This window comes from Cenococcum geophilum (genome assembly GCF_001692895.1).
Source record: "Cenococcum geophilum 1.58 unplaced genomic scaffold K441scaffold_114, whole genome shotgun sequence".
NCBI lineage: Eukaryota > Fungi > Ascomycota > Dothideomycetes > Gloniales > Gloniaceae > Cenococcum > Cenococcum geophilum.
In genome coordinates this window covers 242-26,791 of record NW_027137672.1, presented here as the reverse complement: position 1 = coordinate 26,791, position 26,550 = coordinate 242, and the positions used below count along the sequence as shown (strand labels likewise).

The 26,550-nt window shown below is 38.3% G+C and overlaps 2 protein-coding genes across 2 annotated transcripts; one reads left to right on the top strand and one right to left on the bottom strand.

Moving 5' to 3' along the window:
• Positions 1-1,935: 1,935 nt before the first annotated feature.
• K441DRAFT_598114 (uncharacterized protein) lies at positions 1,936-2,091 on the bottom strand (the record flags this gene model as incomplete). The annotated part of the gene is made up of 1 exon (XM_067645092.1): positions 1,936-2,091. A coding segment is annotated over one exon (156 nt), but the record flags the coding sequence as incomplete, so codon positions are not given.
• An 8,507-nt stretch (positions 2,092-10,598) lies between these two features.
• On the top strand, positions 10,599-13,114 carry K441DRAFT_34027 (uncharacterized protein). Its single transcript, XM_067641263.1, has one exon. The coding sequence runs from the start codon at positions 10,827-10,829 to the stop codon at positions 12,825-12,827; it is 2,001 nt and encodes a 666-aa protein (XP_067496191.1). The 5' UTR covers positions 10,599-10,826; the 3' UTR covers positions 12,828-13,114.
• The last annotated feature ends 13,436 nt before the right edge of the window (positions 13,115-26,550 follow it).

Sequence of the window (26,550 nt, the reverse complement as noted above, 5' to 3'; positions counted from 1 at the left end):
TGGTTAAAATTATATCCTTTTCCTACCAAACAATTATAATAGAAGGTACTAGCTCGGCCCTTAAGCATAACGGAATAGGCGTTGTGGTATTAATTAGACTCTATTCCCACCTTTTAGTAATAGTTATAAAAGATACGTAGTTTTGAATTAAGAATATTATATAATTCCCTACTAAACTTCTTCTCTTAATCCGAATAGAGCTTCGTAAGCTCTATAAGCAATTTTAAACTGCCTCTAATTTAAGATTAAGATAGAGGAGGTAGGGGTTATATTGCAGGCTGCAGTGGGGACGTAGGTCTGGTTAGTAGAGTCTAAAGGTTATTAAATCGCGAAGTAATGGGATCCTATGCCTGCTCTCGTTAGGGTATAGTATCTAACGTTAAGGTTACGGGTTAAATTAGATATAGAGGAGTTAAAGGCGGAGGTAGGTTCGTCTTTAGAGGTATATTGCTTAGGTTCTATTATAAGTTAAGCTTTCTTATAGTGCGTAGTTAGTGCTTAATCTCTTATAGAGTCCATTCGTGCTTTTCTTTTACGTTAATAACCTGCTCCTAAATATTATCTCTAATAGTACCCCCGTCCTTAGGGACAAATACTTTATTCTCCTAAAGGAAGTTACGGAAGTCCTATATAATATCCTTGTTTATAGGGGCCTATATTTCCTTTGTTTATCTAATAAAGTCCTCCTTTATACATTCCTATAGCGCGGTATTATTGTATTTACTGTCCTTATAATATACTATATAGTGTAATAAAAATCCATTTAAGTCTTGTTCATTAGCGTTTACAAGGTTAATTATAGCTTTATTCTATATCTTTAGGTTAATATCTTCCTTATACTTCTTTAGGTAGGTTAACGCTATAATAGGTATAGAATTAACGGGGTGTCGTACGTTAAAGGTAGGTAGGATTTTCGGTTTTGTAGGATCTTATAGGTTTGCTGTTAAGAGGTAGGCAATTTAAGATATTATTTAACGCGTTTTGGACGTTAACTTAGGACCCTAGGTTTAGTAACACTTTTAACCTAAAGTACTTAACTAAATCTTCGTAAACGCGGTTATTCTACGTAATAAACGTAACTTGGTATCTCCTAGTACTTAGTAATACTTCTATTACTAGTTTTCCGTAAGTTTAAGGTAGTATAGTATTGCCGGGATCTATTCTATATAAGCGCATATAGCACCCCTATACGAGACTGTCTCTTCTATTTGAAAACCTAGCTGCTCTATAGTTAACTATATATTCAACCACTAATTAGTGTTGGTTATATAGGGTGACTTACTAATAATAACTACTTAAGTAGGGTTATAGTGATATTGGTTAATAAAGCTTGTTCTCTTCTAAGAAGAAAGGGGGAGGGTAAGGAACTTAAGGTTCCTTACCACGCTAGTGCCGCGGCGACACGTGATGACCGCTTGCCTTTATTCCCAACATTATTAAATTAAGCCTTTCCTTTGGCTTTGCTATAAGATTTACCTTTACTAGCTTATCCTCTTTAAGAGCTAAGAATTAGTTATCTCCTAAGATAATTATATTATTAGTTTATATACTAACAATTCCGAATAGGGTTCCTGTGGTTATAATAAGGAAGTAGGGATTAAATATAGAAGTAGTTATTAAAAGCTTCTCTTTATAGTACTTGCTATAGGTAGCCCACTAGTAAGTTCCTNCCTCTNNAATTNTATATAATGGCTTAAGCANAACNATAATNNTATNTTTAGGATANTAGTNGCGAATTTGCTCTAGAAGGTATGCTAATATTAAGCGCTAAAGGTGCATCTCTAATTGGGTGTAGGCTTAAGTAATATTTTATAAATAAACCGCTATTCTATTCTTTATTAAGGAGGGAGCTAATATAATAATAACTTGCTAACTAGCTCGTTGAATTATAAGAGATTATATAAGAATTATCTCTTTGCTATTATTATTGTAACCTTAGATAATAAGCCTTAATTTCTTAAATAGGGCGTTAGTAGCTTTGCCCTTAATCTTATTAACTATCCTTAACTTAAAAATGCGAACTTTATTAAACTTAGTAGGGTTATACTTTTTAAATTTAAAGACTCCTCTTACGATAAGACTATCGATCTCCTACTTATTAGATGCTTAGAAAGGAGCTCCTAGAGTTATAATATAACCTTCCTTTTAGAGCTGTTTTGCGAGTTTAAAGTCAGCCTTCTCCTTAGCTGTTATAAAGGCTATTAATAGCTCAACTTTATTCTTAATGGCGGTAACAAATTACTCTTTAAAATTAATAAGATGTTAGCGATTTCGTAATCCCTTCGGGCAACCTCTACTGCGTCGTAGTTGCGGCGCATTTACTACAATTATATTAGAATTATAGTCGCCTTCTAGAGTATGTTAATTATGGTTCTCCTCTAGGGCCTCTTTTAGGGCATCCTACAAAGGCTTAGAACTATTATCTTTATAGTAAGGCTTAATAACAGTTAAACGGAATTAAGTGGGTCTGTAAGGCATCTAAATAATATAAGTTTAACTATTAATTATAATAAGTTAATATGGGCCTAACTACCCTCCCTTTTTATGCTATATGTATACCTTAGACTAGAGTAGTAGATTAAGCGTAGTTAAGGTATTTAGGCCATTTCTTATTCCTAGTGCGTTATTAACCTAGTGTATGGCGTAGAGACGTCGCACCTCCTTTATTGCCTTGTAAATAGCCTTAGCTTATTATATAACAGAGGGAGATAGTAAAGAATTATTAGTTATTTAAGGGTAGGCGCTAAAGACTAGTAACGTAGGTATAAGTTTATCCGGGCTAGCAGAATTGTTAATAGCTTTAACAGCTATTTATAAGGTAAGTTCTTTACTAGTATTCTCTAGTTCTAAAGAGATAATCTTATATACGCGGCGTAATAGCGCGTAATATTACTCTACTTTTTTAACGCTATTATATGCCTTAACAGGGACTTCCTTAACCTTAATTGCTATTACCTTTATCTGTTATTAAAACTCTATAGATAAGAAGTTCTTTCCTATATTATAGACGATTTAATTAAGGGGTCCTAGGTAGATATTAATCTAGCATAATTAAAGGGTATCCTATACATTCTTAGCTAATATATCCTTTAAGAATTATGCGGCTTAGAAGGAGGTTAAGAAGTTAATAACTTAGAGTACTAGCTTGCTGCTAAGATATATAACGTTAACGATAATATAGAAGTTAAAGTTATAGTTATCTTTAAGGGTAAACTTAAATTGGCTAGGGGACTTCTAGTTTATTTAGCAGTAATAGTAGTACTTTATAAGATACTTAATTGCCTTAACCTTAACTTTATAGCCTACTCGCTAAAGAACCCTAAGCAATTAATAAACGGATAGGTAGCTAAAACGATAGTGTAGTTAACGTAACTCTAACTTAGTTAGGTGGCTTTAAGCAATACTCTTTTCTAGTTAATAAAGGAGCAACTAAGGGTAACCCTACTTGCGCACGACGGGTACCTAATTATCTCCCTAAATAAGTATATCCTTAAGGTTATTAAGCTTAACGCCTAATTTATTTATATCTCTAATGTAAAATAGAAACGGGGTGTTTATAGAAACAACGTAAAAGGTAATATACCCTAAGGGGTTTAGACCCTAATTATGCTAAAAGAGATTGCAGTACCCTTACTAAAATAAATCGTGTATTAGCCTGCCGTTAAATAGTTAATCTAAATAGAGCTATTAAGCTGCTAAAGGGCTCGAACTTAAGGTTCTCCTACTATAGATACTCCTGCGGCTCTAATATTTGGCATAATACTATAAAAGACGTTCGCCGAGTATCTGTTATTAAAGGAGAACGCGGAACTTTCCCTTAGCTTATTAAAGATATCTAACTTTATAGTAAAATAGAGCGTAGATTAGTTATTAAAAATAGTAACGGTTTATATACTATCTACCTTACTATACTCAGTAAAGTATTAGTTAGGTAAATACTCCTCAATTTCTATATCTATAAGGAGCTATTCGGCCTTATTAACCTTACCCTTAAGATCTTCTACNCCTTNNTATTAAACTAGGAAGCTTTAGAAGTAGGCTATAGTAACCTTATAATTTCTAACGTTTCTTATACTTTAGCGAAACTTATTATATGCCTCCTTTTGCTTATTAAGAGAATGCCTAGTTAACTAGTAATTCGGTTTCTTATAAATATAGCACTTCTTTTAGCGATTACTTCGAAATAAACCTCTATAAGGGCCTCCACCTTTACCTTATAGTTATTAATTATACCCTTTACCGTATTACCTACCCTAGCCACTATATATTTAATTAGTCCAGTTATAATTATATTAGTTAGGCGGGTTAATTAAAGTAGGTTAGAGTTAGGNNTTAAATTNCTATACTTCTTAANANNNTAGAGCGGTNCTAANAGAAGATCTTAATTAAGNANANACTCCTTNNTAAGTATTTNNAGGATTAAAGAGAGTAAGGTTATATTCTTTAATACCTTAGTATACGCTAATAACTTAATTACGTAGGCTAAAGTCCTCTTAATATAATTTAGATAATCCACGCTAAATCGTCTAAAGTTAATTAAAGAGCTTTTAAAGATAATTAAGCCGAGGGATACCTAGGTTTATAGCAATAATCCTTAGAAAGGTAGTCTCTCTCTATTCTAATATATACTGCTACTTATTCTCTTCTATTTTAAAATAGCATCTTAACTTATATATTATACGGTTAAAATTATATTCTTTTCCTGCTAAATAATTATAATAGAAGGTACTAGCTTGGCCCTTAAGCATAACGGAATAGGTGTTATAGTATTAATTAGACTTTATTCCTACCTTCTAGTAATAGTTATAAAAGATATATAGTTTCGAATTAAGAATATTATATAATTCCCTACTAAACTTCTTCTCTTAATCCGAATAGAGCTTTATAAGCTTTATAAGCAATTTTAAACTGCCTCTAATTTAAGATTAAGATAAAGGAGGTAGGGGTTATATTGCAGGCTGTAGTAGGGATATAGGTCTAGTCGGTAGAGTCTAAAGGTCGTTAAATCGCGAAGTAATAGGATCCTATGCCTGCTCTTACTAGGGTATAGTATCTAACGTTAAGGTTATAGGTTAAATTGGATATAGAGGAGTTAAAGGCAGAGGTAGGTTTATCTCTAGAGGTATATTACTTAGGTTTTATTATAAGTTAAGCTTCCTTATAGTACGTAGTTGGTGCTTAATCTCTTATAGAGTCTATTTATGCTCTTCTTTTACATTAATAACCTACTCCTAAATGTTGTCTCTAATAGTACCCCCGTCCTTAGGGATAAATACTCTATTCTCTTAAAGGAAGTTACAGAAGTCCTATATAGTATCCTTGTTTATAGGGGCCTATATTTTCTTTATCTATTTAACAAAGTCCTCCTTTATACATTCCTATAGCGCGGTATCGTTATATTTACTGTCCTTATAATATACTATATAGTATAATAAAAATCTATTTAAGTCTTGTTTATTAGCGTTTATAAGGTTAATTATAGCTTTATTCTATATCTTTAGGTTAATATCTTCCTTATACTTCTTTAGGTAGGTTAACGCTATAGTAGGTATAGAATTAANNGGGTNTNGTANNTNNAAGGTAGGTAGGATTTTCGGTTTTATAGGATCTTATAGGTTTGCTATTAAGAGGTAGGCAATTTAAGATATTGTTTAACGCGTTTTGGACGTTATTTAACGCGTTTTAGACGTTAACTTAGGACCTTAGGTTTAGTAATACTTCTGACCTAAAGTACTTAACCAAATCTTTGTAAACGCGGTTGTTCTATGTAATAGACATAACTTAGTATCTCCTAGTACTTAGTGACACTTCTATTACTAGTTTTCCGCAAGTCTAAGGTAGCACAGTATCGCCGGGATCCATTCCATATAAGCGTATATGGCACCCCTATATAAGACTATTTCTTTTGTTTAAAAACCTAGCTGCTCTATAGTTAACTGTATATTTAACTACTAATCAGTGTTGGTTACATAGGGTAACTCACCAATAACGACTACTCGAGTAGGGTTACAGTGATATTGGTTAATAAAGCTTTTATTAATTGGAATGAGGAAGGGCGAGGAACGTAAGGCTCCTCGCTACGCTAGTGCCGCGGCAATACGTGACGGCAACTTACCTCATTCCCGACAGAAATAAAAGACGCTATATTAAAGCTCCCTACTAGTAAAGNGTTAAGGCTAGATAAGACCCTAAATAAGGNAATTAAAGCCATAGTAGAAGCGGTAGTAATACTACTCGCTAATTCTATAACTGCCTACCTTTAGANAGGCGAACTACTTAAATACTTTAAAGNAATAACTATAGTCNTTTTATAAAAGGTATAAAAAAAGACTACTCTATTTTAGAAAGCTACTAACCCTAAAAAGGCCTTTAGAAAAGATAGTTATAGAATGTATATAAGAAGNAGCGGAAGTATAGGAGCTACTACCGTAGATATAAATAGGCGTAAGAAAGAAAAAATTGACCCTTTTAGCCCTCGCCCTAATTACCTNTAGTATTTAAGCGGTATAGTAAGCTTACCTAGGATATATTATAATTATATTAAGCCTAGACCTAAGCAGAATATTTAATAATATATTATATAAGAGACTTTTATAGATCCTAAGAAATAAGGGCCTATTAAACTAGATAATTAAGTTTATCTAAGCCTTTCTAATAGGGCGTACTATAAAAATTATAATTAAGGGCTATAAAAGNGAATTAATACTAATNCCTATAGNTATCCTATAGAGATTACCCCTATTTCTAATTCTAATTCTTTTCTTTATATTTAAACTACTAGAGATTATAAGGTGAGGATATAGATAGGGAGTCTAATAATAGAATAATAGGTGTATTATATAGACAGAGATGAATCCTTAAGGGAAAAGGAGGAGTCTGTATACGAGGTAGGAAGGGTTTTCCCTAGGTATATATAGAGTATATACCTTACGGGCGAGTTACCCCTAGGTTGCCCTAGGGTCGCCTATACCTTATAGCTATATAACTATCTACTTAGGTTTTACCTAATAATGCCCCCCCCTTTAAAAAGGGTTATCCCTAATCCTTTATATACTTAAGCCTCAATAAAACCCCATAAAAAACCTTAGTAAGGAAAAAATTTAGAGGGGAAAGAGTATTTTAATTTTGTATATAGAGAGACGGGTAGTATATATACGCGGCGCGAAGATATTAAGGAACTTTAACCGGCGGTTAAAGTTATCTAATTAGTTAGATTTGTCTTGCTAAGACTCCCCCGCATTTAACTAAGCTAGTAGTAATTTTATATGCCCGGTATAGAAAATCCTAATTAGTCCATTTAATAGGTAGAGCTAGTAGAGCTTAATACCGTTACCTAAATTTAGTAGACTAAAAATATTCTAAAAGCTCGCTTGCGTAGGTAGGTCGCTAGTACCTCGCGGATTAGTTATAGGTTATTTATATATAGCTAGATTTATAAACGGTAAGGCTATATACCTATTAAATCCGCCGCTGACCCTGCTTTAGCCTTATGCTATACCGGCGTAGCGCCGTATATACTTTATAGGTAGGTTATAGGTTACTTATATATAGCTAGGTTTAGGGCGGTAAGGCTATATACCTGTTAAATCTGCTATTAACCTATACTTTTACCTTACGCGTTATCTATATAGTATATGCGTGGAATAGTATAAGTTATTAGTATAGGTTGCTATTAGCGGGTTACTAGCAGGTTATAGACCTTAGTTAAATGGACCCTAGTTATAGATAGGCCTATTCTCTAATATATAAATAATCTGCTTAGCTAGTATAGAGTAACGGGCTAGGTCTAGGAAGGGTACTTTCTAAATTAAGGCTGTAGTTCTTATAGCAATCGTTACTTATTCTTTAATCCCTTAGGACGTTCTTTACTCCGCTTTAATATATGTCGGGAATAAGGCAACTTGCCGTCACGTGAGGCAACTTGCCGTTACGTGCTATCGTGGCACTAGCGCGGTAAGGAACCTTAAGTTCCTTACCCGCCCCTATCTAATACAATAAGCTTTTCCATCACTGTATCTACTCGAGTAGTATTAGTAATTTACCCTATATTACCAACACTAATTAGTGGTTAAATACACAGTTAACTACAGAACAGTAAGGTTTTTAATAGAAGAGACAGTCTCGTGTAGGGGTGCTATATACGCTTATATAGAATGGATCCCGGCGATACTGTACTACCTTAAACTTACGGAAAACTAGTAATAAAAGTGTTACTAAGTACTAGGAGATACTAAGTTGCATCTATTACGCAGAATAATTGCGTTTATAAAGATTTAGTCAAGTACTTTAGGTCAAAAGTGTTACTAAACCTAGAGTCCTAAATCAACGTCTAAAACGTGTTAAACAACATCTTAAATTGCCTACCTTTTAACAGTAAACCTACGAGATTCTATAAAACCAAAAACCCTACCTACCTTTAACGTACGACACCCCGTTAATTTTATACTAATTATGGCGTTAACCTACCTAAAGAAGTATAAGAAGGACATTAACCTGGAGATATAGTATAAAGATATTAATCCTATAAATGCCGAATAATAGGACCTAAACGGATTCTTACTATACTATATAGCATATTATAAAGACAGCGAATATAATAACACTATGCTTTAGTATTATATAAAGGAGGACTTTGTTAGATGGACAAAGGAAATATAGGCTCTTGTAATGAAGGTTATCGTGCGAGACTTTTATAACTTCCTTTAGGAGAACGGAGTATTTATCCCTATAGATGGGGGCGCTATTAGAGATAATATTTAGAAGCATGTTATTAACGTAAAAGAAGAGCATAAATAGACTTTATAAGAAATTAAGCACTAACTACGCACTATAAGGAAGCTTAACTTACGATAGAATCTAAACGATATACTAATAGAGATACGTTCTAATTCTATTGCTCTAGAGTAAGTGTAAGACCCCCTTACTTCGTGATTTAATAACCTTTAAACTCTACTAGAGCAAGACTAGGTACTATGCCGTGTTTTATTAGGCTCTATATCTCTACTATAGCCTATAAAGTAATCCCCACCTTAATCTCTAATACAATTTTAATATAGCCTAATACCGCTTAAAGGCACCTTAAAGATGCTTATAGAGCTTATAAAGCTCTATTCGGACTAGGAGAAGAGGTTTAGCAGGGAACTATATAATATTCTTAATTTAAAGCTGCGTATCTTTTACGACTATTGCTAGAAGGTTAAACTGGAACCTAACCAATATTATAACGCCTATTCCGTTATACTTAAGGGCCGCGCTAATACCTTCTATTATAATTATTTAGTAGGAAAAAGATATAATTTTAACCGAATAATATATAAGATAAGATGCCACTTTAAAATAGAAGAGAATAAGTAGCAGTATATATTGGAGTGGAGAGAGACTACCTTTTTAAGAATTATTACTATAAACCTAGGTGTCTCTCGGCTTAATTATCTTTAAAAGCTCTTTAATTAACTTTAGATAATTTAGCGTGGTTTATCCAAATTATATTAAGAGGACTTTAGCCTACGTAATTAAATTATTAGCGTATATTAAGGTGTTAAAAAATATAACCTTGCTCTTTTTAATTCTATAAACACTTATAAAGGAGTATATACCCAATTAAGATCCTCTATTAGCACAGCTCTGCGCTCTTAAAAAGTACAGCAATTTAACACCTAACCTTAACCTACTTTGATTAACCTAACTAACTAATACAATTATAACTAAACTAATTAAATATATAGTGGCTACGGTAGGGGATATAGTAAAGGGTACGATTAACGTTAACTATAAGGTAATCGTGGAGGTTCATTTCGGAGCAATTATTAAAAGAAGTACTACGTTTATAAGAAGCCAAATTATTAGTTAACTAGGTACTCCCTTAATAGACAAAAGGAGGTATATAACAAGTTCCGCCAGAACGCACGAAATATTAGAAACTAAGAGGTTACTATAGCCTACTTCTAAAGCTTCCTAGTTTAATATAAAGGCGAAAAAGATCTTAAGGATAAGGCTAACGAGGCCGAATAGCTTCTTATAGATATAGAAATTAAGGACTACTCTTCCAACTAATACTTTACCGAGTATAGTAAGGTAAATAGCATATAAACCGTTGCTGTCCTTAATAACTAATTTACGCTCCATTCTATTATAAAGTTAGATATCTTTAATAAGCCAAAAAAAAGTTCCGCGTTCTCCTTTAACGATAGATACTCGGCAAACGTCTTTTATAGTGTGGTGGGGTAAAATGGCTCACGCCTAGTACCTTGGCATTTTCTTGTATTTATAGAGCCTTCGGCTTTCCTCCTTCTTGGACATCACGACCTACCGGGAATACATTCTTTCCTTTCTTCTTACTGACTGCTTTCCTACTGATTGATTACGACTGACGACCGACTGACGACCGACCGACCGACAGACAGACAGCACCGTGACTTTCCTATCTGAGAGTGGTCGTACCCTCCCACATATTTTATGGCATTCCACGTGGGGACGACGGCAAGCTCTTTAGATTAGAAGTCGGGCATTCTACACACAACTCTATACACAGGAGATACACAGGAACATACTACGACTACCAAAGAGCCGCCAGCTGCAGAAGAACCGCTAGCTAGACAGACGAGACGGCAGAAGAGAACCAGGCAGTATCGCACAGCAAGGGGAACCAGGCAGTCCCGGAAAAGACAGGACAGCCAGACTCAACGCACAGGCCAAAGAGAGGCAAAAAGGGGTGGCAAAGGTCTCGGAAAGTTACGAGCAAGGACGTCCAGCGAACAGGCGAGCCAATCAGACAACGTCGACCGGCGGTCGGAGTTACCCGATATATCTGCTACCTACGCACGGACATGGCCAGAGCTTTGTTGAAGATGCAGAGACGGCAGGTAGGCAAGGGCCAATCAATCAGATGGAAACGAGATCTAAGACATCTAGCGGCAGAGGAAGTCAGCACTGCCCTTCAAGAACAGAGACAATACCGAGCAAGGTCGCAAGCACACGAGATCGGATCTATCCTTGAAAGCTTCCTATTCTGGCTTAGCTTTATCTTCTTTCGAGTTATCCAGATTATATTAGCGGCGGCTCAAGAGGCATTCCGTAAAGAAGCAGAAGCGACCCTACCGCGCGGAACGACAGTAGGCCAAAATAGACGGACGTATCGAGACCCGGCAGTGGCAGAAGATGAAGATTCCGTGCTCTCCCAGGAAGACCCCCCCTCAGGTGTCAAAAAGCAGGTGCCCGCCGATGGACAGCCATCTGGGACATCCTTACCTCAGGCAGCTATGCAAGCAGACAAACCGCAGCAGTTACCCGTTCAGGCAGCAAGGGAAGTACACCACGTGTTTATTCCAACGGTAGCAATGCCAGATCCTTTTGGGCAAGGGGTTCCACGGTTCAACGGAAAGAACATCTCTAGGTTTATTAAGGCCTACGAGGGCATGTGTCGAAGGTACTACGTAGGCGAAGACCGCAGGCTCACGTGTCTCCCTGACTATTGCGAGGACACGTACGCGGAAGCCATTCAGATGATGCCGGAATTCGAACAGGACGACTGGAGCCAACTGGTGACTAAACTCCGAGCCGAATATCGAGCCGAGGACTACTACCAACGCATGGAGACAAGAGACTTCGTTAAGGCATTTGTCAGGAAGTCAGCGGAGCAGCCAGGAAATCTGCGTCACTACATACAAGATTTCACCAGTATCTCAGCTAAAGCAGTAGCCGCAGGAAACCTTACTAAGCAAGAGAAGGGGCGATGGTTTATACGAGGACTCCCGATCGAATTCCGCAGGCACGCAATAGAAAAGATAGGAGCCGTAGCAGACGAGCCTAGCACCCTTGTGTTCGAGAGACTGAAGGAGGCCGTAGAGTCAAGGATAGTAGCTGTAGAGGGCGCCAAGCGAATGGATGTCCTTCCGGAAGAAGACGCCCTAAATATCCAGCTTATACAGGAGCTACGGCAGCAAAGGGATGGGCTCGACCGCAGGAGAGAAGGAAGGCTTCTGGACTCAGGTGTACACAGAGGAGCCCTAATGCAGCAGCAGTCACCTGCTATAGATCAAGCTGCAGTTCAAGGCCCAGCACAAGGATACAGCCCAGCACCAAAATACGAAGACTGGCAAAACAGCACCCGACCTCCGCAGGACTCTCGACCTCTGCAGGATTCTCGACATCCGCAAGACTCTCAATATCCGCAAGATTCTACTGCCTTTGGACGACCGCAGCGGGACGCACGGGGTCAGCAGGATGGCACGCGATCTGGCCCGGGCCGATGGACCTGTTTTGGATGCGGAGGAAGTCACCGTTTCACTGAGTACGAATGTCAGGGGTTAAAGGATCTTATTCAGCAAGGACTTGTACATCTATCTGATCGAAGAAGACTGGTAGCTGGGACATGCGATCGGCCTGGACCTGTACTTCCATGGCTCAGTAATGAAGGACAACTAAAGGGTATTAAGGACTGGCTCCGTACGTACCAAGGAACTGACCCAGATAAACCAAGGAAAGAACAGACGCAGCAACCAGCTTTCTATGACGGAGTAATGCAGAGGAACAGTGACAAAATACGTACGAGCTTGGAGGACTACTATCAAGTACGACCCACAGACTCAGTAGTAACGCCCAGCCAGCAACGTCCGCAGACTTGCTCGACCCTTAGAGACAGCCGTATAACCAGGACAACCGTTGAGCAGCAGCAGGCACAGCCGCAGGAGAGGAATGTACGACCGGGAGATTACATCCAGATTGGGTCACAGCCTACGGATGAGACAGCTGAAGTTAGGAAGAAGAATGAATCGTCTGATCCTTGGAGACGGTCTTGGAGACGGACGCTCGACCAGGTCAGCCATTAACCCGTAGCAGGCGCCGCAGCAGGCTCCGCAGCAGGTGTAGGATGTTTGACTAAGGGACAGTCAAGTTCTAAGGTGGGGGAGGGGACGCAGGTGACGACCGTATAAAAGATTTCTATTTGTCTGCTTATTTACTGTATTTCCTAAAGCTCCTTTTCTTGTTTATTTTCTTAATTACAACGCGTCGAGACGCCTACTGCAAAGATGCCAGCTCAGTTCACCGCCTGTCACCGAGCCAATAGCGATTTTCCATCCCGGGGATGGAAAATCCTGATTGGTCCATTTAGCAGTAAAGCCGGCAGAACTCTACACCGCCCCTAGAATTCGACGATGCGCCAGCTGCACGATGAGAACGGCACCAGGAGCCTCCATTGATTGCACGGATACAGAGCCGATTGTACAATGCAGAGCCAGACGCAGAGCCAGACGCAAAGTCTTGATCGAATGACTGCACGGAAGCCTTGATCAGTCGAGCGACCGTACAGAAGCCACGACTGGTCGAAGAGTCGAATCAAGCCAGAGCCTCGATGTCAGCACGTTGCCGTCACTGAATCAAATCAGTCAAATGTCGTCAAATTAGAGCCTTCGACCGGGCCGACTTTGTTCCTTATTCGAGCGACGACTGATCGCAGCACGACTGTCACTGCCATCCGAATTCAGTACTGCGCCAGCTGCACGACGAGAACGGACACCGCGGCAAGGAAGGGACCTGTACAAGGGCAGCAGCATGATACCNGAAAACAAGCACCGCGGAAACGGTAAAGCAGTATACAAAGAGGCACTGCAANAAGAGAAGACAAGGATGCTCTGCAAGAGGTCGTACACGGGGCACAACTGACCACNATAAACCCAAGCCATCCTCATGCGACTGAAGACAGAATTAAGCCGCATCTGGCCAAGCTAGTAAAGGACTTTGTCAAGGATTACAAGGGGAGCAGGAATTGGACGTGCAGGAGCCAGCACTTCTCAGGGATCGTCTTGACGAAAGGACTGTATTATGGACACAAGGGCAAGGGATATGCGACGGAGGTAGTCACGATAGCTAAGAAGCTGTTACCGGATGGCTTCGAAGATACCAAGGACGACTCAGATAAAGCGCAGAGCCAGCAGCACAATGACAGAGACTAGAAGCAGAAGACAATCCTAAGAGGGTTCTTAAGCCGGAAGAAGATCAAGGATATGCGAGCGTACTGCCAGCAGCGGGAACAAAGAAGCAGCCGTAAAAGCCTAAGGATGCACCGAAGAAGCCAAGTGCAAAGACGGCCCAGAAAGAGAAGAAAGCAGCTATCAAGGACGTCCCAGAAAAGCACTAGGCCTGTGGTAGTAGTTCAAAAGGAAGCTGCCGTTAGTGTTCGCGAGGGAGAAAGTCTTAAGACAGGTCTCTGGATTGGACGTCTGGTGGACACTNAGAGCCTCAATCGACTACATGGATACAAAGCTTTGACAGAACGACTGCACAGCCAGAGTCTTGATCGATTGTCCGCAGATGCAGAGCCTACGGATGCAGAACCCAGGTCGTACGTGCAGCAGAAGACACCTTGAGTCAAGCNAGAGCCTNAGTCAAATCCTGATCAGTCGAACGCCGCCTGTACAAGTCAAGTCGTCAAATTAGAGCCTTCGGTCGGGCCGACCTAATACCCTATTTGAACGTCAGTCGATTGTACGTTGTCACAGTCAAATCGAATCAGTCACCGTCGCCGTCAGACGTCTTGGATCGGCAGTCAAAGATGCATCACCGCAGGCACGCAGACACGCAGGCACGCAGNCACTAGACCTAATCAGGGAACCAGTACACGGCCGGAAGAACGTCGGAAACACGGTCAATTAACGTTTTGGAGCCTCTGCGAGAGCCTCTTCCCTTGACTGCCCACCCCCGTATCGATCGACTGCTGCCCGTCTCGACGCCCACGGATTGGTTAACCAGAACGACCTTTCCTGCAGATATAGATACGGAGCTTTACACGGAGTCTCACACGGAGTCGTATATGGACCCTACGGATATGGAGCATACAGGTGCAGAGCCTTGATTGGACAACAGTACGGCAGCTTGACTGGACGCCTATAGATGCGAAGCCTTGATCGAACGGCAGATGCGGAACCTTGACCGATCGGACGTCTACACGGAAGCTTTGATCAACTGTCTACGGATGCAAAGCCCCAGTCGTACATGCAGCAGAAGACACCTTGAGTCAAGCCAGTGCCTCATTAAATCTTGATCAGTTGAACGCTGTCTCCGCATTCAAGTCAGGACAGTCAGAGCCTTCGACCGGGCCGACTTTCTACCTTAATNGAACGACCGAACGATCAGTTGCAGCACGTCGTCGCCGACCAATTAGACAGTCTTCGTCCGACAGTCAAAGCAGGCATGCAGGCACCCACGCAGACACGGACGCAGACTATGCAATGCAGAGCTACTGATGCACAGCCAGATGCACAGTCAGCCGCACAGTTAGACGCAGAGCTATGCGGACGTAAAGCTTGGCGATGCAGGGCCTGATGCAACGCCACAGATAGAGCCTTGATTGAGAGCCGTGTACGATGCAGCCCGATGCAGATCTAGGTACAGAGCCTTGATATCAAACGACCAGCCGAACCACCAAGTCGGGTCATACCCTCTGCCGTCTTGATCGACTGCCCTACTACCGCCGCTGCTGCTGCTGCTATTCCGTCTGACTGTTCTATCCCTACTGTCTCAACCGACTGCTGTCTCTACCGTCCTAGATCTGTACCGCTGCTAGGTCTATTTACTGCTAGATCTGCTAGGTCTGTCATGCCGTTCTATACTGCTATTCCAACCGATCTGTTCTACTGCTGCCGACCAGCTATTCTGCCGCTGCCACTACTGCCATTGCTATTCCGACTGTTCCGTTATATTGTTCCGATTGTTCTACTGCCACCGTTCTCACTGGCTGCTACCGACTGACTGCTACCAACCATCTGCCGCTACCGAGATTTTTGCTACTAAAAGTTCTGCTGCTAGATGTCCTACTGCTTACTACACAGACCGAGTTCTTCTACTGACTGTTCTATTACTGACCGCTCTACCATTAACCGTTTTGCTTTGTCTTACTGCGCCAACTGTCTACTTTTTACCACTACTACTACCGTTACTATTACTGCTGTTACTGCTGCTACTGCTGCTACTGCGATTGTCATTTCTGGTTTACAGCTATTTTGGTTACCGCTAGTAGGAAGGACACTGTAGGATAGTTCTATAGGAGGGCTGAGGATGAGGTTACCTGTGTTCTTTTAGGGATACGCTTTCCTTTTTCTATTCTGCTTTTGCTATTCTTTTATTTGGCTATTCTTCTATAGTATAGAACGTTAGGGGACAACGTTCTTGGTGGGGGAGGTATGTGGTAGGGTAAAATGGCTCACGCCTAGTACCTTGGCATTTTCTTGTATTTATAGAGCCTTCGGCTTTCCTCCTTCTTGGACATCACGACCTACCGGGAATACATTCTTTCCTTTCTTCTTACTGACTGCTTTCCTACTGATTGATTACGACTGACGACCGACTGACGACCGACCGACCGACAGACAGACAGCACCGTGACTTTCCTATCTGAGAGTGGTCGTACCCTCCCATAATAGTATTATACTAGATACTAGAGCCGTAGGAGTATCTATTGTAGGAAAACCCTAAGTTCGAGCTCTTTAGTAACTTAATAGCTCTGTTTAAATCAACTAATTAACGGTAGGTTAACATACAATTTACTTTAGTAAGGGTACTGTAATCTCTCTCGGTATAATTAAGGTCTAAACCCCGTTAGGATATATTACTTTCCACGTTATTCCTATAAATACCCTATTTCTATTTTGTATCCAAGATATAAATAAATTAGGTGTTAAGCTTAATAACCTTAAGAATATACTTATCTAGGGAGATAATCGGGTGCCCGTTGTACGTAAATAGGGTTACCCTTAGTTGCTCCTTTAATAGCTAGAAAGGAGCGTTGCTTAGAGCTACTTAACCGAGTTAGAGCTACATTAACTACACCGTTGTTTTAGCCACCTATCTATTCACTAACTACTTAGGGTCCTTTAGCGAGTAGGTTATAAGGTTAAGGTTAAGACGATTAAGCATCTTATAAAGTACTATTATCACTACTAAATAAACCAGAAGTCCCCTGGCCGATTTAAGTTCACCCTTAAAAATAACTATAACTTTAACTTCTATATTATTATTAATATTATATATCTTAGCGGTAAGCTAGTACTTTAGGTTATTAACCTCTTAACCTTCTTTTAAGCCGCACGTTTTTTAAAGGATATATTAGCTAGAAACGTATAGGATACTCTTTAATTATACTGGATTAATGTCTACCTAGGATTACCTAATTAAGTTATTTATAACGTAGGGAAGAACTTCTTATTTATAGAGTTTTGGCAATAGGTAAAGGCAATAGAAATTAAGGTTAAGGAAGTCCCTATTAAGGCACATAATAGTATTAGAAAAGTAGAACGATATTATATGCCATTATACCGAGTATATAAGATTATTTCTTTAGAACTAGAGGGCGCTAGTAAAGAGCTTATCCTATAGATGGCTGTTAAGGCTGTTAATAATTCTGCTGGCCTAAATAGGCTTATACCTACGTTGCTAGTTTTTAGCGCCTACCCTTAAATAACTAATAATTCTCTACTATCTCTATCCGTTATGTAACGAGTTAAGGCTATCCGTAAGGTAATAAAGGAAATGCACTATATTTACGCCACGCGTTAGGTTAACAACATACTAAGAATAAGAAACGGTTTAAACACCTTAATTATAATAGATCTGCTACTCCAATCTAAAGTACGGGTATAGCGTAAGAAAGGGGGCTGGTTAGGCCTATATACGCTTATCGCTATTAATAGTTAAACTTACACTCTCTAGATGCCCTATAGACCCACTTAATTTCGCTTAACCGTTGTTAAGCCCTACTATAGGAATAATAGTCTTAAGCCTTTATAGAATACCCTAAAGGATACCCTAGAGGAGAACTACGATTAATATACCCTAGAAGGCGACTGTGGTCCTAATATAATTATAGTAGACGTACTGTAACCATGACGCGGTAGAGGTCGCCTAAAGGGATTATAAAATTGCTAATATCTTGTCAATTTTAAAGAACAACTTGTTACTGCTATTGAGAGTAGGGACGAGTTATTAATGGCCTTTATAACAGCTAAAGAGAAGGCTAACTTTAAGCTTGTAAAACAGCTCTAAAAGGAAGGCCGTATTATAACTCTAGGAGCTCCCTTTTAAGCATCTAATAAACAGGAGATTAACGGTCTTATCACAAGAGGAGTCTTTAAATTTAAGAAATATGACCCTACTAAGTTTAATAGAGTTCGCATCTTTAAGTTAAGAATAGTTAATGAGATTAAGGGTAAAGCTACTAACGCCCTATTTAAGAAATTAAGGCTTATTATCCAAGGCTATAACAATAATGGTAAGGAGACGATTCTTATATAATCTCTAATAATACAACAAGCTAGTTAATAAGTTATTATTATACTAGCTCCCTCCTTAATAAAGAATAGAATAGTAGTTTATTTGCGAGATATCACTTAAGCCTACACCTAATTAGAGACGCACCTTTAGCGCTTAATATTGGCATATCTTCTAGAGCAAATTCGCCACCAATATCCTAAGGATATAATTATAGTTATGCTTAAGCTATTATATGGAATTGCGGAGGCAGGAACCTATTAGTAGGCTACTTATAGCAAATACCACAAAGAGAAGCTTTTAATAACTACTTCTATATTCGATCCCTGCTTCCTTATTATAACTACGGGAACCCCATTTAGAATTATCGGCATATAAATTGATAATATAATTATCTTAGAAGACAACCAATTCTTAGCTCTTAAAGAAGATAAGCTAGTAAAGGTAAATCTTATAGTAAAGCCGAAGGAAAGACTTAATTTAAAAACACTATTACTCTTTAACGGATGCATCCTTTCCCTAAATAAGGATTCCATTTTCTTCCGCCAGAAGGGTTAAGGTAAGAAGATTGATGCCGTTAATATTAAGTCTTTAAAGTAAGGATATATAGAGTAACGCGCTCGCGAAGCTTATATTGCTTCTATTTGCCAACCTAAGGCTTCCTTTAATCTCTCTGTTGCCGCTTAACACTAAGAACCAACTAAGGAGGACGTCCTTGCCCTAAATAAGCGCCTCTCCTAGTAAATAAACTATCTTAACTAAGGACTGCTCTACGTGCCTATTAACCTTCCTACCGCTAAGCTCTTTATATTTATTAATAGATTATTCACAAATAATAAAGATTTTAGCTCCTAGCTAGGATATAAGATTAATATCGCGAACAAATCTACTAGAGAGAGTAACTTTACGATCTACGGTAACCTTATCTATTAGAGCTTAACCAAAAGTAAGCGCGTTACTTAAAGCGTTTTAGCGTTAGAGATATATAAAATAGTCAGCGGAGTTAATATAGCAATTGCAATTAGAACTACCTTAAAGATAATTATAGATTGACTTAAACTCCTTATTATCCCTATAATTGTATACACCAACTTATATTCCCTCTATAAGTATTTAGTTAAGCTTAGTACTATAAAGGAGAAGCGCCTTATAATTAATATTATAGCACTATAGCAATCTTATAAGCGTTAAGAACTCTTTAAGATTTAATAGATTAATAGCTAAGATAACCCAGCAGATGCAATAATAAAGGTAAACCTAAATAAGGCACTAAAGACGTTTATTAATATAAATACTCTATATATACGAGTTAAAGGTTGGGTTAAGAGGGAGTAGAAGATATGGCGAGGGCCGCTAAGGCGCTAGTGGTAAGCAAGCTAATAGCGATTTTCTATCCTGGGGATGGAAAATTATAATTAGCTGGTAGAAGTCCGGGTTAGTAAAATAAGACGTATTACCTACTAAAGTCTACTATATTCTACCCACTATCGTATTGTTATATACGGTCTATTTATATATAGATAGCAACTATAAAAAGAAGAGTTGCCAGTATCGGGAATAAGGCAACTTGCCATCACGTAAGGCAACTTGCCGTCACGTGCCGTTATAGTACTAGCGTGGTGAGAAACCTTAAGTTCCTTACCTGCCCCTATCTAATATAACAAGCTTTTCCATCACTATATCTACTTGAGTAGTATTGGTGATTTACCCTATATTACCAACAATATAGGTTATATTTTAACAGCGGCGCTTACTTTTCGCCTGCGCTTTAGCTATAAGGCTAGGGTATCCTGCTTACGGTACTTATCTAGTAGTTATTAATAATTCTCGAGTTCTATCTTATATTTCTATTTATTATACTTATTTAGCCATCCTAGCCATTTAATAAGGTACTATGGTTATCTAGTACAATCCTAGTAGGCGACAATTACTTTTACTTCCTAGCTGCCTTCCTTAAGCTCTTTTACTGCTAGGGGTTAAAACCTAGGGCGTAACCTATAAGGCTTTAGTAGGGAGATATAGAAGACTAGGTAGAGCTGTACTATAGTAAATAGGAGCTCTACCTTATATACTTACTACCCTACGCGTTCTAGGATCTAAAACGGTCCTATAAACTTGTGGTTAAGCTTTTTATAAGGACGTTTTATGCGGATATTTTTGGAGGAAAGTAGGACTCGTTTACTAACGGCGAAATACTTAGCCAGATGGTAACGATTATAGTATTTTACCTAAAGCTTTTAGGCGTGCATTATTAACGCCGCCGCTGCCTTATATATAAGGCGCAGGCGTTATAGGTGCGTCTCTATAAGTTAGATATTTGTTAACTTAGACCCCTCCCTACCTTACTAGGCGTCTTAGACGCTATCTAGGACTTCGTTTAGGACGTTTAGTAGCTAGCTATAGGCGAGCTTAATAGGGGAACGCTTTATTATAGTATGGACCTTAAAGTTGTAGGTAAAGGCTGCTTCTTTAAGTAGGGAGGCCTAATTAGACTATTCCTAGTTTATAAATATACGTAGGTATACCTTAAGCTCCTGGTTCTAACGCTCCGTCTAACTATCTATCTNTAGGTAGAATGCTATNCTAAGTTTACGTTAAACGTAGAGATAGTAGTATATNGTGCTCTAGTACTCGCTCGTAAATATACTACCCCTATTAAAGATAATATTATTTAGAGGCCCTATTTATATAAAGACTCTAAATAAGAGTTCTACAAGTTGCGTAGCATTAATTATCTTATNTACTAGATAGTAGCGTATTAGGTTTATAAACTGGTCTATAAGGATAAGGATAGAGTTATACTCTACGCTATTAGGAGTCTTANACTCTANNANATCTATAATAAAGTTAAGTAAATAATGCCACTAGGCTCAGGTGGGGGCCTAGAGAGGCTACAGCTTACTATAGGGTTTATAGCGGCGCGATTTAGAGCGTTAGTAGGTATTATAATTATTTAGGTATTTATAGAGGTCCTAGGTAAGGCCGTTTTAAGTATACTTCCACACAATTACCTTAAAGGTATAATTAAAACTATAATAGCCGCCTATAGGATCGTTATAATTTCGCTTAAGGATCTCCTATTATAGTAGTATATAATTTAGTACCTAGACCTTATTATTTTGCCTTAAGAGTCCTTAATTATTAAGGGTGTAGTCCTTATTACTGGCGGGAACTTATTTCTAGGTTAACTAATTATATATAGAGCGTGTAAAGGCGTCCCTTTTTTATACTCTATAAATAAAATTAACTAGTAACTTAGGGGGGTATTCTATAAACGCCGTTTTAGCTAAGGCAGCTACTACTACCTCTTACTATAATATAAGACTTTGCGTAAAGTTAGTACTAGTAAAGTAATATATAATGCGTAGGTAACTTACTAGGTTATTACAGGGGACCGTAGCCTAGGCTAAGGGGTCTTCCCTAGGGTTAAGTGCTATTAGGCCAGTTAAGGTAGTCTTAAAGAGAATAGTAGGACGCTTTAGTCCGCCGGCGCTAAGTTTATAAGGGTTACTTATATACTGCACACATACTACTTACTAGTTTAGTATAGTAGCACTAGGGCCGCCTATAAGGCCTATAACCCGCAACTTTTGCTGTAATATAGGTAGTATAGTATTAAGGATTGTTCTCTTACTACTATCTTTAAAGCCTTTAGTATAATCTAGGCGCCGGGATAGTATATTAGTAGGATTTGTCTTACCTGGCTTATATTTAATCTTAAAATTAAACTTAGCTAGTTTCTTAGCGTACCGGGCCTAGTAAGTAAATAAGCTTTTAGTGGTTATAAAGTACCTAAGATTGTTATAATTATAGAGCACGCGCGTTATATACGCGGCGTATTTAAGGTAATAGCGCTATATTTTAAAGCATTACACTATAGCGAGTAGTTCTTTGTTATACGTATTATACTATACTTCTAGGCTAGTAAGCTTCTAACTACAATAAGCGATCGGGTGCTAGTGGAGTTAATCTCCCTACCCTAAAGGCTGTAGAAGTATACCGCTATAGGCATAATTAAAAGCGTTAGTAATTACTATTAGGGGTAGATTAGGGTCGAAGTAGTAAAGTAGAGGAGCCTATATAAACGCAGCGCGTAGCTTATAGAACGCCTGCTACGCGTTATTAGGCTAGGACTAGGGTTAATACCATTTAATGGGCCCTTTTAACTTATGTTTTTTCTTCTTCTCCCTATCTAACGTCAGGTCGCGATATACCTATACAAGATATACGTGTAGGGGGTATGCGGTATCTAAGTAGTTTTAGATAAATCGCCTATAGAAGTTAGCAAAGCTAAGAAAAACCTAGATATCTCTATAGGACTTAGGCTTAGGCCATTCCTTAATAGCTTTTACGTGGTTAGGGTCTATTATAATACCCCTAGGAATAATAAAGCCAGGAACTCAACGTTCTTAGTATAAAAGATATATTTTAATAGTTTAGCGTATAGGCCCCAAGCACGGAGCTGTCACAGTACCTACTTAACGTGCTCGACGTGCTTGTCTTTATTATTTAAGTAAATAAGAATATTATCTAGGTAAACTACGTAGATAGTATTTACTAGGGTTTCTAGAGCTTTATAAATATAGCTCTAAAAAGTTATAGGGGCGTTAGTAAGACTAAAGGGCATTACTAGGTACTTAAAGTAATTATAGCGTGTCTTAAATACGGTCTTCTATTTGTCTCCCTTTTTAATGCGAATTTTATAGTATATATTACGAAGATCTAGCTTTATAAATATCTTCGTATAGCTAAGCCTATTAAAGAGTTCGCCAACTAGCGGTAGAGGGTACCGATTTTTAATTATAATCTTATTTAGGCGTCTATAGTTAACGTATAGCCGCATTATACCGTCTGCTTTCGGTATAAAGAGGATGGGCGCTCTAGCAGGCAACTTGCTAGGCCTGATTTAGCCCTTTTTAAGAGCACTATCTAGGTACTCTTATAAGATCTATAACTCTTTCTATAAGAGGTTATAGAGGGGCATTTACGGTGGCGTTTTACCCTCTTCTAAGTCAATCGCATAGTCGTACTTAGAGTTCTACGGTAGTATGCTTACTAGCTTATTAAAAAAGATATTAATTTCCTCCTTATATACCTCTAGTAGGCTAGGGGCTACAGAGGTTAAAGCGACTATTATATAGTAGTGTGCTTCTAGGAGCTAGTAGAGAGAAGGGTATAGCCGATATACATTTTATAGGTATACTTATATAGAGAGTGTATATAACTCTGCTGTAGTATACTTAATAGTTTTAGGGTTTTAATTACCTCCCCCTTACGTATAGGTGATCTGCGCTAGCACTAAAGGGTTTTTATGGGTACTCGCTACCAGTAATGGCAGGTCCTCTATTATATTTATAACCGGTATCTCTATGTCTAGAGGGTCTGTATAGATACTCGCTGCTAGTAATAATAGGTCCTCTATTATATTTATAACCGGCGTAAAGAAGGAGTCTTCTAGCTATAGTAAATAGACTATTTCGCTAGCCTTAATATCTATTAGGAGAGTGTTAAGAGTGACTATTTAGAGGCGTTTAGGGTCTAAAGTACCCTAAACAAACTATCTAGAATAGAAGCTAATTAATAGATCTACTTTCGCGAGCTAATCCTATCTAAGAATTATATTATAACTATCAAACAAGCCGCCCTAAAAGGTCTGCGGGCTAATAGTATAAGAGGTACCCTAGGAGTTGCTAGTGGTAACTATTAGATTATAAGTATCCTAGATTATNATCTAGTTGCTATTAAGGAAACGTGCAATAGGTTTATATAAATNTAGCGCGTAGTATATAGGCAGGTTAAATCTATGGACGACATCTTAATTAATAAGGTTAATTTAGTACCCATTATTATATAAAGTATATAGGCGGACTTTGCCCTAGGGCGTATTTATCGCAATATATACNATAATACGTTTCTTTTTTCCCTCTATATTAGGCCCTAGTTATAGTTAAGAGAGATACGCTACTAGGGCTTTAGGTTTTCTAAAGGCCAAGCTAACTTCTCTTTAGCCTNCTTCTAGTGTTNCTTACGGTAGCCGCCTANGGTCCTTTAACTCGCCTATATAGCACTAGTGTCTAGGGGGTCCCCTAAGCCATCTAGCTTTTAGGTAGTCTCCCTAGGAGTTTGCTTAGAAAAGCGTCGCCCTTTTTAGGTTTTATTCCCTAAGCCTAAGTCTATAGAGCCTATGCTGCGACCGCGCTTTATACGCGATAATTTGCCGCTNCTACTTACGCGATCTTCTNCGAGCTTTNTNGTATTAAGCAGTTACTCTACACNGTAGATTTTGTTAAAGAGGTCTTTAGTAGTTCTTACCCGTTAGGCAAAGTTCTGGCGGAAGAGCTCTGCTTATAGGTAGGCTAGGAGATATAAGAACTAAAAGTCTACCTGTTATTTAGGATTAACAAAAGGGGTATATAAGAAGAGGTCCTCTAAGCTATATATACGGGCTAGGAAGACGTTAAACCTCTAGTTCTCCTTTATAACAGCTATATAGTACATTATAGCGTTATTAAAGCGTCTTACTATAGGGTTCCTAATCTAGTCTTAGACTATAGTCTTAAATTCATCCTATAGTAAAGGACCCTTATCCTTAGTGCCTAACCGGCAATAAACTAGTTAGGCGATTGTCTTCTCTTTTATAAGACCTTTAATAGCCTAGCGCGTGCGTCGCTTACAGTTATAGTTAGCGTTATTAACCTTAAATCGGTTCTCAACTGCGGTAATCCATCGGTTAAAATGCTGTTAAGTAGTACCGCTAATATTAGGAGTAACTTCTTAACTAGGGCGTTAAGATTTAATCGGCATATACGTTCGCCACGTAACTTATACTCTTTACTAGAGAGGTAACAAGAGGGCTTTATTAAATCGATAATACTCCGTAAGTTGGCTATCTTCTTAGCCAGCTCATCTAGCTCCTTTATGTCAGCGGTATTAGGTAGGACGCTANTAACCTTACTAAGCTCCTATTAAGCCTAAGTATATAAGTTAAACTGGTCTCTAGCGTTTGTAGATATCTAATCGTTTTAATATTTGAAAAATAGCTTAGATGCTACTAGTGTGCTTCTAGCAGTTTCGTCTATACTAGATCCTAAGGCGTTCTATAGTTATATTGCTAGCGTATTACCATTAGGTGTAGGCGTTAGTTTTCTTTTTAAAGGCATTATAGAAAAATTAAACCGGCTATCCTCCTAAGGGGATTGGTAAGGATTTGAATATAAGATAAGGATATGGGTAGGGAGTCCAATAATAGAATAATAGGTGTATTGTATAGACAGAGACGAATCCTTAAGGGAAAAGGAGGAGTCTGTATGCAAGGTAGGAAGGGTTTTCCCTAGGCATATATAGAGCACGTGCCTTACGGGCAAGTCACCCCTAGGTTGCCCTAGGGTCGCCCGTACCTTACGGCTATATAACTATCTACTTAGGTTTTACCTAANAGAGATATATAATAATAGCTAGGATATAATATAAATCTAATTATATAGGGAAATATAGTAGTAGAAAACTATACTAGGCTAAACTAGGTATATAATAGGTATATTATATAGGTAAAACAATATAGCGCTAAATTCGTACTAGATAAATACTAGCTTATCTACTTTATAAGGAGAAAAAAGTAAGTAGTGACCTAGCATTAATAGTAAATATCTAGAGCTGCGAAGTAAAACTAGAAGTTACCCTTAAGGTCCTAGGGGTTTAGGTAGACTTTAGGTTAAACTAGAACGAGTATATTATATAGGCAACTTATAGAGTAGTAGTAGTATTTTCGGTAGCATTATAAATTACTACTTTAATATAGAGACTCCCTTTTAAATATATACGCCTACTATATATAGCAGTAGTAAGGCTAATAGTGCTATACGGCTCCTAGGCAGTAAGGTACTAGTAAAAAGCTTTCTAGCGCTACTAGCTAAGCTATAAAATATATAGAACTATAGGGGCCTATAAGAGAATACTACACGCCGTACTAGAACGCAAAGTAGTAGTTCTACTACTAGACTTATATATTAACTTAATAGAAGAAAATATAAAATAAGTACTAAAATATATATAAGGAACGAGATATATATATAAAGCAATAGCCCCTTANAGGGGCGATACGCCTAAATATACTAGCTAGGAAGCCCGCTATCTATAAGTAATAAAAAGAGAAAAGGAAATATAGGAACTACTAGCTTATTAGGTAGAGACCTAGCGCTATAATAGTAATAGAGAATAGGAGGTTACTAATATAAATAGAGATCTACTATACTAAGTATAAGATAAATAGATCTTAAATAGAAGCGATAA